General features: G+C 41.6%; 2 protein-coding genes across 2 annotated transcripts; both read right to left on the bottom strand.

The window, feature by feature from the left end:
• Positions 1-1,947: 1,947 nt before the first annotated feature.
• Positions 1,948-3,171, bottom strand: LOC120458904 (gustatory receptor for bitter taste 22e). Its single transcript, XM_039646750.1, has 2 exons — positions 2,155-3,171; positions 1,948-2,100 (listed from the first exon to the last, which is right to left on the bottom strand). Exons 1-2 carry the CDS (start codon positions 3,169-3,171, stop codon positions 1,948-1,950), a joined length of 1,170 nt encoding a protein of 389 aa, XP_039502684.1.
• Positions 3,172-10,427: 7,256 nt separating this feature from the next.
• Positions 10,428-11,440, bottom strand: LOC120454976 (C-type lectin domain family 3 member A-like). The gene has a single exon (XM_039640765.1). It carries the CDS (start codon positions 11,438-11,440, stop codon positions 10,760-10,762), a length of 681 nt encoding a protein of 226 aa, XP_039496699.1. The 3' UTR covers positions 10,428-10,759.
• Positions 11,441-13,007: the final 1,567 nt, after the last annotated feature.

The following is a 13,007-nucleotide window of genomic DNA, read 5'->3' as shown; positions in this document are numbered from 1 at the left end:
TGAGGGTTTCCCTTTCATTAACTGCTTCCCTTGAAGTTCAGAATTCTGCGCAGCTGACTCACTCCTTAGTCCATCAGAAACATTCTCCAATTTGCGGCTGCTGGAAAGCATATAAATTTAAATTAAAAATTTGCTGATAACCTTTGACCTTTCGTATGCAGCCTTTGGCAATCCCTTTGGGTCATTGAACGTCCTTTACCTAAGAGAAAACGAAAAAGTTTCGTCTGTTTCGTCCCTAATTACAATAAATGAACAGTCAGCCCGATTTTGTGGAAGGCCTGGCGGCAAATTTTAATTAATTTGCTGGACAAATTATAAATTGAGGTGAGCTTGCTGTCAGGAGAGTGTGAAAGGGCGAAAACTTGTTATCTGATTTGGGAAAGAAGCGCAGACCTTTTCTTACTAAGTCATTTGGATAATTGGAAAGCTATTACATGTAATTTAATGTAGGGGCCCAATAAAATACGAGTATATGTTGCCTACCCCGACTGACTTTTATATTGCCATAAAATAATGGCTGCACCAATAAATATTCCGCCAGACAAAAACAGAATGATAGCGGAAATTATCGATGGAATTTACGAGTCTGCCTCATGAGCATGCGATGGCGCATTTCGGCGAACTAATGTGTCCATCAGGATTTTTATGGTGTAAACAAAGCAATGAACAATTTGCGCGCAATCCGGATAAAGCCAATAAATCAAATATATTGGCCAGAGCGAAAGGGAGGAAATGCGCCCGAAACTTTTTTTTGCTGAGCCAAGTTGAATGGCTACAGGACTTTGTAAGTGGATAGGGAGCGCAGGACGCAGGACGCAGGATAATAAAAATCAATTTACGCACTTTTGCTGTGAGCGACGCGTTCTTTGTAGTTGTTTTTACTGCCGATGCGGCTGATGTCCCCTTCGGCATTGTCTTCCTCCTCTGGCCTTCTAATCGAGGCTAATGGCGGTGATTCTTGGGATTAGAAGGGTGGTGGGTGGTCTTGGCCTGGCCTTGACAGCGGTTGGCCTCTGACAATAAGTGGCTAAGGGTCAGATTATCCGCAGCCTCGAGTGTTGATTTTTAACAGGATTTTATCCCTGCACTCAGCACTTTAATTGATGCCTTCCAGAGGGATTGGATTTCAATCTAGATGGGTATCCTTAAAGCATGGGTATCTGGTATTTAATTTAACACTTTTTTCATTCAAATATAGTGCAAATATTAACACTTAATAGAGTTATACCTGCAGCATATATACAATATACATCTAAAACTACACAACATGCGTTCTTATGAATGGAAATCCGCATCAAAAGCAATGCCCGGAGCACAATAAATCAGGGAAAACAAGCAGCCAGCAGGGGAAGTGTGGAAACAGCTGGAAAATCGCAGTCAGGGAAATTAGCAGAGCACACACTATGCATCGCACAAGAGTCGAACAAAGAAAATGCGCCAAAGCTACTGCTTTCAGCTTTTCTCTGTTTTCTCCGCAACCATTGTTCGCCGGAAAATCCAGCTGCATTCTTAGCCAGTCGTGTACAGAGAGCTGAAAACTCGTTCATTTGTTGGTCTTAATTGCGCTGCTTTTCACAGCCACTCCATTTCCCCGAATCCTTTCGACTTGTGCATATTCTCCTTTTGGCTTTAGAATGGCCTCCTTTTTTGGAGGAGGAAGGGAAATAAATCTCCTTTCATTGCTTCGTTTTTCCTGCTGATGTCCTGCGGCCGTGTTCCCGTTCTCTCGGCTTAAAAGTCAAAAGGGCTTTCACTTAGGCACGACTCCGTGTAAGCTCGGGTACACATCCCACTTGTTCTGCCTCCCTTTTGAAAATCTCCCGACTTCTTGAGCTGTCACTTGTTAGTCCCGCGTGCTCCCCTTTCAAGGACCCTCAACTCCAGACGACACAAGGAAGTGCGAACCAATTAGAGGACTCTTCCAGGGGCGCATTTAATGGACTATCTTCACAGGTTCCAAAAATCGAACTGGATGAGGAACAGCAGGTACAGAAAGCTGGTGATGGCCATGCGGAAACCCATCTCGCAGTTCACGTAAAACAAGCCGCAATGATGGAATCTCAGCCGGCGATGGCTGCAGAATAATGCAAAGTCCGTGATCTAGGTTAAGAAAACTAGTTTAAGTTCTAAATTATCTTATTGAGTTCCACTTACACTTCTCTCCAGTTTCTGATCTAAGCATTCAATATCATTGAACAACTTCAGGATGGTGGAAGTTTGTCTACCAGTTCTTTCCGCCAACTCACAAATCTCAATGTTTAGCCAAAAATCCAACATGTTGATGGCCAAGGCTTGAACAAAGACCACAATTTGAATGTCCATGTTTTTGTTTAGACTAATGGAGTAGATTATGAAGAAGTAGATGCCCAGAACATTGGCGATCAGAAAGCTGGCCATCACCATGACCATTTGATAATCATAGATGGATGCCAGACGATGGCTAAGATCCAATAGGCGATGGTACAGTTTGAGCAAAAAGTCCACCTTTTCAGACTCAACGGTCTCCCCATTCGCCAGTTTGTTAACTAGCTTGAGGAGCTCCCTATTTACGATCCACATATATCGGTAGACAAAGACGACGGCCAGGTGAAAGTGTGAGGCTCCCAGGAGAACTGCCGACATCATTAAACACAAACTGCCGAGTCCAATGAAGAACTGCGCACTGAAATTCGGTGACATGCCCAGTTCCAAGGCCAGCATGGATGCAATTTCCAGGACCACAGATAAGGCTTTGTACAGGACGAACCTATCGAAGCGGGTGCACTCCTCCAAAGAATAGTAACGAAAGTAGCGGTGCTGCAGGTCCTGTAGTTCGTTGAGGGTCCTCTCGATATCGTCGCTCTTCCAGAAACTTCGCAGCAGCATTATTGACACCATTGAAAGGCTCTGAATGTCGTGAATGCCATTGATCTGCTCGGCCAGTGCGTTCCTGTGAAACACCTCCATACGCAGCGGAATTTCGGTCTCCGTGTCATTGGTAACGACCAGCAGAATGAATGCCGCGTTCAGGACACAGCCATACACAATTAACCACTTGGAACGACGCAATGTCCTTGTCCAGCTATCGTAGGTGAAGGGAAACACGCCCAGGATCCATGATCCGTATAGAGCACCCTTCAACGTGAGGCTGGTCCACTTCTGGCGGAAGCCACTTCCGCTACGCCGGAACATTCCGCCCGGAGAGTCAGCCTCGAATGGTCACGAGTGGAATCCACCGACGAGTGCCAGCTGCGATAAGGTTGGTTGCATATACAAATGGTTTCCGGGCCTGGTGTGGGAAATGCCGATGAAGGCATTGCTTGTCCAGACCAACAAACATTTCACCACTCTGCACTGAAAGAAATCAATAATAGTATTAACTTACATATTGATATCCTTTTAAATACATGTTTTATAGAACTTCGGTCTATACTATTTCTTCATACCATACCATTTTATTGCATAACATTTCAGGTAACGTCTTATCTTGCTTGTTTTATCACACTAATTAATCTTAGTGTAGTTGCCTTGCATACCAGCGCTTTATAGGCCAAACAAGTTGTTTGTGCTCATGATGCGAGCAACATTTGCTGCGATTTAATCATTTAATTAATTGGATGGACACTGGTTGAAGTTGCGTTAAAGTTTTTCGCCCCAATGCTGCCCACTTAGTCGGGTCATTTCTGTGGGCAGGCTCGTAAAAAATAATTTGGAGCAGCCCAAAGGAAACCAGAAAACAACCTCGAGAAGAGCCACTCATTGCAATTCATCAGAAATCGGTGAGGAGCGTCGAGTGCGATAATATGCCAGCATATTTCACTTCACATCTGAAGAGCTCTCTTGGAGATAAAGTAGAGTAGGAGTCTTTGGGTCTTTGGGTCTTTGTTGGGTGAAATCCCCTCAAGGGGCCTTTCTGCACTGGAGATGTTCCGAAGTTGTGAAAATGAAATTTCATTCAATTAGTGTGGCAGACGACGTGTTCATGCCCCAATGAGCTGCTGAAGTATGAGCGAAGAGACCGAGAAGAGTGTCCGATTGTGGGAAATATTTGTTGATGTCCAGTCAGGCGCTCGAGTCCTTGAACCCAAGTGCTTGAACCTCCGATTAATAAGGCTCAATTGGTGCATGGGAATTCTCAGTAACTAAATTCTTTCATCGAAGTGTTGGCAATTTTCCCCCAATATATTTCAGTTTTCATTTTACCCCGTCCCCATTGGCCGCTGCAAACTTTCAAATGGTTTAAAGTTGTTTCCCGATGCGCCTGCAGTTTTTGACACTGTTGCAAAGTTAACGCTTTTGCAACTCCCCTCTATTAGGATGTTATGTTGGCTGCCAAACTTTTAGCAGCTGTCACCTGGAAGTTCCACTCTTTTCCCATTTCATTAGTGGTATTTTTCTGGCTCCTTTCAAAGTATGTTTTTGGCGCACTGCAATTGCTGCTTTGACACTTCTTTCACAAAGCTGAAAGTCACCCAAAGGGAAGATCAAGGCTTGAAGCGAATCCTTGTCCCAACGGATTTCAATTAATTCTGAAGCACTTTCCCAGAAAGCAGAAGCTTTAGCTTGTAAATTGCTGAGCAGATTCATTCTATTATCAAACCACATTTTCATAACAATTGAGAGCAGCTGAGCCGCATCCTCGGGGTGTCCTTTGTGGGTCCTTTGGGGACATTCGCTACACAGTTTGCAATTAGAATTAGGACTCAGTGCTCGACACAACAATAGTTTGAATTTTTAATTGCTGACCACAGCAAACAATGAGGGAACAAACAGGACCAGGTTATTTTGACATCCTGCGGCTCATCCAATTTGCATTGCTAAGCGAGTTCATTCGCTCTTGTAAGAGAAGGTGACTTTACCCATTTGCAGTTCGAGCTTAATTAAACGTAAAACGGTGTACAATTGTGGAATGTCGTTTTCCCTGAATAGAGCTCTCCTCCTGTTTGAAACCTACAATAAACCACAGAATGTTGGTTGAGACGAACTCTTTATACCAGTGAGAGCTTTCTGCGGATCCCCCTCTGAATTTTACCCTTCCTCATATAGAATTTCCTTGCCTTTTTTTTCAGAGCTTCACACTTCCCCCAAAAACGTGCCTAATTTTATTATAAGTAAGGCGCCAAAAACCAACACGTAGGAGTAAAGCGAGAAAAGTTATCAGACGTTGCGTATACGCCACGTGAGCCGACTTCCAGGCAGTCGTGCGCAATTAGGCCACGCAAGTCACATTTTGACTCAAATGACATAATTAGAGGCCGTAAAGGATTCCCTCTACCAACTTCAAACGAAGCCATGAGAAATCCTCCGAAGAAGTATTAAAAAAAGGGTACGGAAATAAGGGTGTTATGGGATAGGCCCTGAATGACTTAATTAGATAAATAACATTATAAGCGTCTCAAATGGGAGAAGAACCTATTAAAACAAGATTTGTGCTTCTATTTTACCCTTCCAGCTTGATTGCTGAAAATTAGCTAAGCGATTCCAGACTTATAATATTCCGTGATCTTTGAAATATACCAAACAATCTGTTCTCCATTGTGCATTTATTTTCAATGCCTCTAAAAAGTGGAAACGTGAAATTGTCCCGCCTTTAACCTCTTCCTTAGGATTATTGAAAATGTTTTCTCTTATTGCTGTCATGTCTCCTTGGCCACTATACAAGCCACCCTGTTGTTATCCTTATTTTCTGATGGGGCAAAGTTTAATGTTTCACTTGGAAAAGGATTCGCGTTGCCTGCGGGGAAACTTTGCTCGCAAGTCGTTAAAAGCAAATGGTTATCGTCCCAAAGGGGCATGAAAATAAAAATCTCTGTTTCGAGAGTTAAGTATGCAAACTGAGGGCTTCCATCCCCATTTTCCCCATAATCCCAAGTTAACTTCGACGATTTCAAGGCGATCGAATCTCATTCCGAATGCAATCGTTGCACCCATTTAGCACATCAAAGAAAAACAAATAGCCACGCCCCTCCCAAACACGCCCACCCAGGCAAATGAAGTGCAAAAACGGTAAAAAATATTTGCACAACAAAGTAGCAAGGGAAAACCAAACGGAAAGAATGAATAATATTTTCACAGTTGCAAATGTTCGCTGGGCGATAAGAAGGAAACCCCAGAAAAAGTGTTGAAAAATCGGGGAAAATTCCGGGCAAATATTTATGAAATATTTTCGCAGAGTTCGCAAATCAAATCAAATTGCTGACAGCACGATTGACAAAAATTCTGGGATTTATGTGTGGAAAATGGAGGGCGAACTTTTCCAGTTGTTTACTTGTCAAAGGATCGCAGAGGAATGCGGCAGATGTTTACCTTGTTTTGCTTATCTAATAAAGTGCAATCCTGGCAGCAGACAATGCAATTTTCCGACGTATTTATGTCCTTCGATAAACTCAGGTGAGCTTGTGTGAAAAACTGCAGGGAAAACTAACCATCCACCTTGGAAATCTCCCTGAAAGTGACTTACAAAGGAGCGAAGTGTTGGGGGAGCGGGGAAATTAGCTTTTATGGAGTGAAATAAATTGCAAATTTCAGACGGAAATTGAAAATTTATTGGCAAACGAGAATAAGTTTGGTTTACTTACTCCTATTTCTAACATTTTTCTGATGAATCCGCTGGTGACTCAGAAAAGAGAGCGGCGATTGATGATCCCTGCTGTCGGGATACAAAGTGACAACATTTTGCGTTGCAATCGGAGGAGGAAACTTTTCCTATTTTTCCTTTCCTCTGGGAGGCATTAAAAATTAGTTTTCCCCTTGCCCATTTTTCATGCTTTCTTTGGAGTCCCACAAAGTATGCAACACATGCAGCTGAAGCTTCCGCAGAAAGTTTTCTTTTCCCATTCCCTTTTTTCTTTGCTTCCCTTCATAATAAGTTGCGCTTAGCATTTTCTATTTTTCCTTTCCGCAAAGTGCATTTTTCACCTTTTATCATTATTTCTTGGCTCATTTTCCGAGCTTTTTCCCCACCGAAGTTTCCCGACTCCCTTCGAGGGGATGATGATTGCTTTGCTCTATGCAAAGTGTCTCAATTTGGGTTCATGTATCCATTAGATGCTTCCTATTCCCGTGTATTCCTCAGATGCGCATAAAGTATTTTGCAGATAATAAAAATTGGCAAACGGCACAGAATTTATGCGCTGTGAAAATTCGTAAATTTTCAATGTGCCCCGTGATAAAAATCAGCTTTGAAAATGAAGCGACAAAATAGAATATCCTTCTGCGAGGCTGTTGTTCTTTTGAAATGTTGTATAATTTTATTATCTTTCGGCTGACAAGAAAGAAAGGTTTTGTGGATGGTCAATAAATATATTATAAACATTTTTCATAAACTATTGGGTGCTGTGATAAAAAATGATATTAAAATTCTAAGCACCAAACGTAAGTCCTTTATTTTCATATTTTGCATCTGAGCGTTTGTATTAAAAGTCCCAGGAGCCATTTTCCTTCGCAAACTTTCTTTAATTTCCGGAGCAATAAATTTCGAAGAAATTTCGATCCAATTCTTGGGGAATTGCTAAAGATAAACAGAAATCGAAGCTCCCCTGCCACTCTCCCGAATAATTTAAACACAATTAAAAGGCGACAGGAAAGGGGACCAAAGTGAGACAAAGTCAACCAGAGCATAAAATCAACTTCAAGGAACATCTTCAGCAAAGATAAATAAATTAAAGGAAAATAAAATGGGGAGGGTGGGAAATGGGAGGCGATGAAATCGATGGGAAGGTCATTCCGGGTCAGCGATAAAAATTCCAACGAACTTTCCTCAAAGCGGAGGGGAATCGGAATTAATTGCGAGAAATTTAATTTTACGACGCGAATTTCATGGTTTTCCCCGCGGGATCTTTTAAGGAATAAAATTCGCGAAATGGGAACGCAATGAAACCGAAAATGAATTGTTGATGATTCTTATCGAGCCTCGAAATAAACTGCAATGAAGAAGTAGAGTTTCCATTTTCCCCTTGTTCCCTCTATAGAAATTAACAATGAAAATTTTTGCATCTTTAACTGCGCCGTAAATTATTTGGGAGTTTGTTTTTGGTGAAAGCAGAGTTCTGATCTTGTGGCGCCTACTTGTTTCCTACATTGTTTCAGAAATGGATTGCAGTGTGGAGAGGGGTGCGGAGGTCAGAGGGCGTTGCATGTGTGCACTGAAAATATTTGAACAATTAACCTCTGCTTTTGTTGTCCCTTGCGGAAGTGTGCGGTTTTTCACCATTGACACGGTTTTCAGTTGCAAGTGCCACCTATAAAATGAACAACAAAGGGAAATTAATAATGATACGGCATTTTTAAAGCAGCCAGGAAATAATTTATTATGTTTTTAGTTAATAGAATGAACACAAAGTAATTATATAAAACAAAAAATTTAATTTAATAGGGAGTAGCACAATAACATAACTTATCTGTGGAGTAGTGAACAACATCTTCATAAACTCTTGCGGATGATTTTCCAACTGGAGTTTTCATCTTCATTTTCCATGCTCCGTTTGGCCTTTTTCTCGCAGCTTCCTTTCAGGAGTCGTAATGTCCCTATCCACTATCCCTTAGTGTTTGAGAGTGTGTGTGTCATGTGTCGGAGGATGTGTCTCAGTGTGAGTGTGTGCTGACATCAAGTTCATAAAAATATCTGCCATAATTGCAGCTAAGTCAGCAAATGCTGACTGCTGGCTCCTCTATTCCCCTCTCTTTCCATCTGTACTTTAGCCTCTCTTTCTCTTCCCAGTTGTGGTCCTTTTCTTGCTTTCAAGCTCTTGTCTAGCCGCATTTTCCTTTCTGTTGCGTTTCCCTTCGGCTAAATACGAAATGAAAGGATTCAGGAAGGCACAGGATGTAAGTTGGGGGGATATGCGATATAAGAAAGAAGCAGGCAGAGATCCTGAAAGGGAGCACTTCGTTTTATGCTGCACATTCAGAGTGCCAATGTGGCGAGAATGAAAATGAGGCTCTGGAAAAGTAACGCAGTGGAGAATCCTTTCACATGGGAAAGGACTTTCGTGAGGAATTTATGAACTGGAAGTTGCCCCATGAATCGATCTCTTTGGCAACTTTTCAGTCCGTTTCTATTCCTCACATTTCTTATAATTTACGATTTGTGTTTCCGATTCGCCCTACTTTCAATTAGGTGCTGTTCAGCTGCTCTGAAAATGCAAATCCGAATGGGAGGCAATAAAAGTCACTCACCAGTTGTAAACAACACAAATGCAAGCAGCAAGTGTCCTCAGTCCTTCGTGGCTTTCCCCACTTGCAAGCCGTTTCATCGACCAAATTTTCTCCTTTCTTCTTTAAAGAAGAGTTGACAAGGAAAAACATGAACTTTTCCCTCTTTATGTTTCAATTTTTTTCTATTTTTCTGGGGGTTTTTATCAAGCGTCATCAAACTGGGCGGAGCGAGAAATGTGGGAGTGGCTGATTGCAGTTTCTACTCAGGAAGAGAAAACTCAGAGGGAAAGGATTTAAATATCTCCCCTGCCGCATTTCCCATCCTTTTCTTTGTTGCATTTCCTTTCCGACAAGCGAAACTTTCTTTGTTTTTGCAACAAATTGCGGCAGTTTTCCATGTTCTTTCCATTTGCTTTGCTTGCTTTTCTGGCCTTTTCCCATTTTTCCTCGCCTCATTTGGCGGAGCTCGAAGTGCTTTTTCTGGGCAGAGTTTTTCACTATTTTGAATTCCTCTTTAGAAATATCATATTCCTAATTGACAGCTTATTTTAAAACCATTGGAGCGCAAAATTTGAGTGTTCTAAATTCCATAGTTAGCTTTGTTTTAATTTTCTAGAGATTTGCATTTAATTTTCTTTGACATTTCCATACCTCATTAACCATCATTTCGTTTGTCACAAATTGCACAGCTTGTAACCATTTCTCAGACCTGTCATAATATTAACTGCATCTGATTTTTCCATTCGTTATTTTCCGGCCACAAAAATGCATTCGTATTTTCAATTAAAGTGCGCAATTATTCAGTGAACAAATGAAATTAGAATTGCATGGAGTCCTTTGCACTTTCCATTTTCCATTTCCGCTACCATTTGCAACCACTCCCACTTCCTGCTTTTCGTTGTCCGTTATCTGAGCATCCGCCTTGGCTTAGTTCCTTTCCTTTTCCCTCTCCACACATCCTTAACGAGAGTGTTTATCATTAGCTCACATGACTTGCCATCCCGAATTCGCAGCACAGCTCCTTTCTGAGATCCCCTCATTTGCGGAGTCATACAAAACTAATGAGGACCCTCTTCACACATTAGCAACTGAAGGATGAGCCCGAATATGGAATTTCATCTACAGGCATCTGACTGCATTTCATTGTGTTTATTATTTCACTGCATTTACGAATATAAAACAAGAGAGAACGCTATAGTCTATAAACAAATAACAATTCCAAATGAGTGGGCGATCAGGTAACAGAGGACTTCCACTTTGGCCATATATATACAAAAATAAAACGAACGAAATGAAATAAATTTGTTTTTTTACTTCTCTACTTGTCTATATTCTGCAGATTACATTTTACATATTTTAGAATTTTACATATTTTTGAATCCACCTCGAACTTGGGCGCAACTATTTCGCAACAGCAGTACCCGCCAAAATGAGTACGAAGTGGTCTAATTTGAATATTGCTTTATATGGCATCCATTTGGTTAATTCTGTGTTAAGCAATTCAATATTCAATTCAAAACACCCAATAAGTGTGTGCGTGCTTATGCGAAAACTGTTCTTACTCTCTGCAGGCACATTCGCAGAGCAATTGACACATAATTATGTATAGATATCTTTATCTTTATTAATCCGCCTCCATCTCGCAAATGAAGGAAACGGCAGTACAGCATTTCCAATTAAGCATGCGTGATTTGAACAGAACAACACAGTTCTGGTCTCCACCTTTATTGGGTTCTCCTGACTCCCACTTTATAAACGGTCGTTCATTTCCGGTGGCCGTCACGAATACGCCCGTACTATTTCGATGAAAGCCCAGCCAGAAGTAGGTATGTTTATTGACGAATCTTGTCACGGCTTCAAACTCGTCTTCGTTTCGGAAGGCTGCTAAGTGACCGCCGTATGCGCGACACGTTTTCGCGGCATCAATCATGGATTTCTCTTTATATACTATGATATAAAATCTGGATCCAATCCTATGGACAGGCAACAGTGTACGTGGCATGCTCTGCAAGGTGGATTTAAGGCTGCTCGCGGTGTAAATTATGTTTGCCGCAAGGACATTCAACAGCTCCTTCTGCTCAGCCTGAGCCGCTATGATCTTCACCATTGCCTCCTGGCTTGACTCCTGTTGCCTGGACTTGGAGTACTGATCGTACAGTGGATGCAATGCTGCCAGGCAGAAGGCTCCACATTGCTGAGGCGCATTGCTCAGGACACAAACGGACTCGTTGATGGAGTGGGACACTCCGAAAAGGATGCAGGATGCTACGACGAGGCACAATAAATAGATACGCAGCCCACACATGTTGCGAAAAACTCAACTGACACATTATTGCCGAATTTCGGGCTTATTTATACGGAGCTCAACGAATTATGTACATACATTCGCCGCGAAAGGTTAAAGGAATTCAATTGATTAATTATGTAAATCAAGGCAATTAATTGACAAGAGCACTAGAATGTATATTTAATGGAATCAACATCTAAACTAATTAAAGTTGTTAATGCGCTGATTTGTTTGGGGGGTTTCATCGCTGGCCTGCTCTGCAAGGTGAATTCATGTCTGCTCGCGGTGGCATCTAGATCCGCCGCAAGGACATTCAACAGATTCCGAACATCCTGATAGTATTGATTCAAGAGATCCCTCTGCTCAGTCCGAGAATCCGCTATCAGCTTCACTATTTCCTCCTTTTGCTTGGATTTGGCGTACTGATCACACATACTGAGGGGGCATCCCTAAGGACACAAACGGACTCGTTGGTGGAGTGGGACACTCCGAAAAGAAGGCAGAATGCAACGACGAGGCATATTGCGAAACTTATTGCGAAGAACTCAATTCAATGCCGTATTTTGTGCTTATTTATACGGAGCTCAACGAATTATGTACATAAACTAAGGGAAATCAATTGCAAAGGTATGTAAATCACGACAATTAATTGACAACAGCCGTTATTTCAGGGAATCAACCACAAATTATTTCTCTAAAAATAAATGATTGAATAATAAACAGAGAGTACTATAGTTGTGTTACCCGACTATCAGATACCCTTTACTCAGCAAAAAAAAATTAACAAGAGAGAACGCCATAGTCGATACCCGTTACTCGACTAATGGAAGTGCGAAGAAAAATTCCAACACTGACCGTTTTTGGCGGTTTGTCAGCGTTAGATAGGACGTGGCAAAAAGTTTTATTGAAAATCGAGAGAAATATACAAGACTAACAAAAATGTGAAAAAATATAAAATCATTTTTCAAACCATCATTTTTTATAACCATTAACAACTTGTTCTTATTCAATGAATTTCAATTACCATTCTGCCAAAAGTTATAATTAGCAGCAACAGTTGGTTTTGACCACGTTATCTTTTCACCCTGAGTAAATCGAAACTTTTATTTCTTCATTACATCAGTTCAGATCGATTCAGAATATCCTTTCTGATTTACAGCACGGATGACATCTCACTTTACATGTCCTTGCTCTTCCCCTTTTAAATTTCCTTCAGTTCTGGTGACGTGTATTCCTTGTTTTCCGTTTATTTTGTTTTCCCTTTTAATTGAATGAAGCGAAGATTTTAACGAATTTATCGATGGCAGGCTGCCATCTCCCGGAATCCCCCGCCCCTTTCAGTGAAGAGGGCATGGTCGGTTGCCTTGTAACATATTTTATGCATGCAATGGGCGTTCACTGAACAATGTGGGAATGAATCGGGTGAAGTGGCAGATGTCTCTATCGCATATCCCTGTACTCCATAGCACACAGTTGCGGGAAGTGCCACACGGAGAATCGGAGAATTGGAGAAAGGGAAAAGGAGGAAGTACGGATGTGCATATGCTTTCCCTCTTCCCAGTTCCTATTGTTCGAGTTGTTTCCC

The sequence above is a fragment of the Drosophila santomea genome, chromosome 2L (genome assembly GCF_016746245.2).
Source record: "Drosophila santomea strain STO CAGO 1482 chromosome 2L, Prin_Dsan_1.1, whole genome shotgun sequence".
In the NCBI taxonomy this organism is placed as follows: Eukaryota; Metazoa; Arthropoda; class Insecta; order Diptera; family Drosophilidae; genus Drosophila; species Drosophila santomea.
The sequence above is the reverse complement of the archived record's forward strand: the minus strand, read 5'-3'. Positions and strand labels throughout refer to the sequence as shown.

Excerpts from the sequence above, each read along its gene's own strand:
- LOC120454976 (XM_039640765.1), bottom strand. The coding sequence starts at position 11,440 with ATGTGTGGGCTGCGTATCTATTTATTGTGCCTCGTCGTAGCATCCTGC.
- LOC120458904 (XM_039646750.1), bottom strand. The coding sequence starts at position 3,171 with ATGTTCCGGCGTAGCGGAAGTGGCTTCCGCCAGAAGTGGACCAGCCTC. Across the intron at positions 2,101-2,154 it reads ATCAGAAACTGGAGAGAAGT|ATCACGGACTTTGCATTATT; the intron begins GTAAGTGGAACT and ends TTCTTAACCTAG.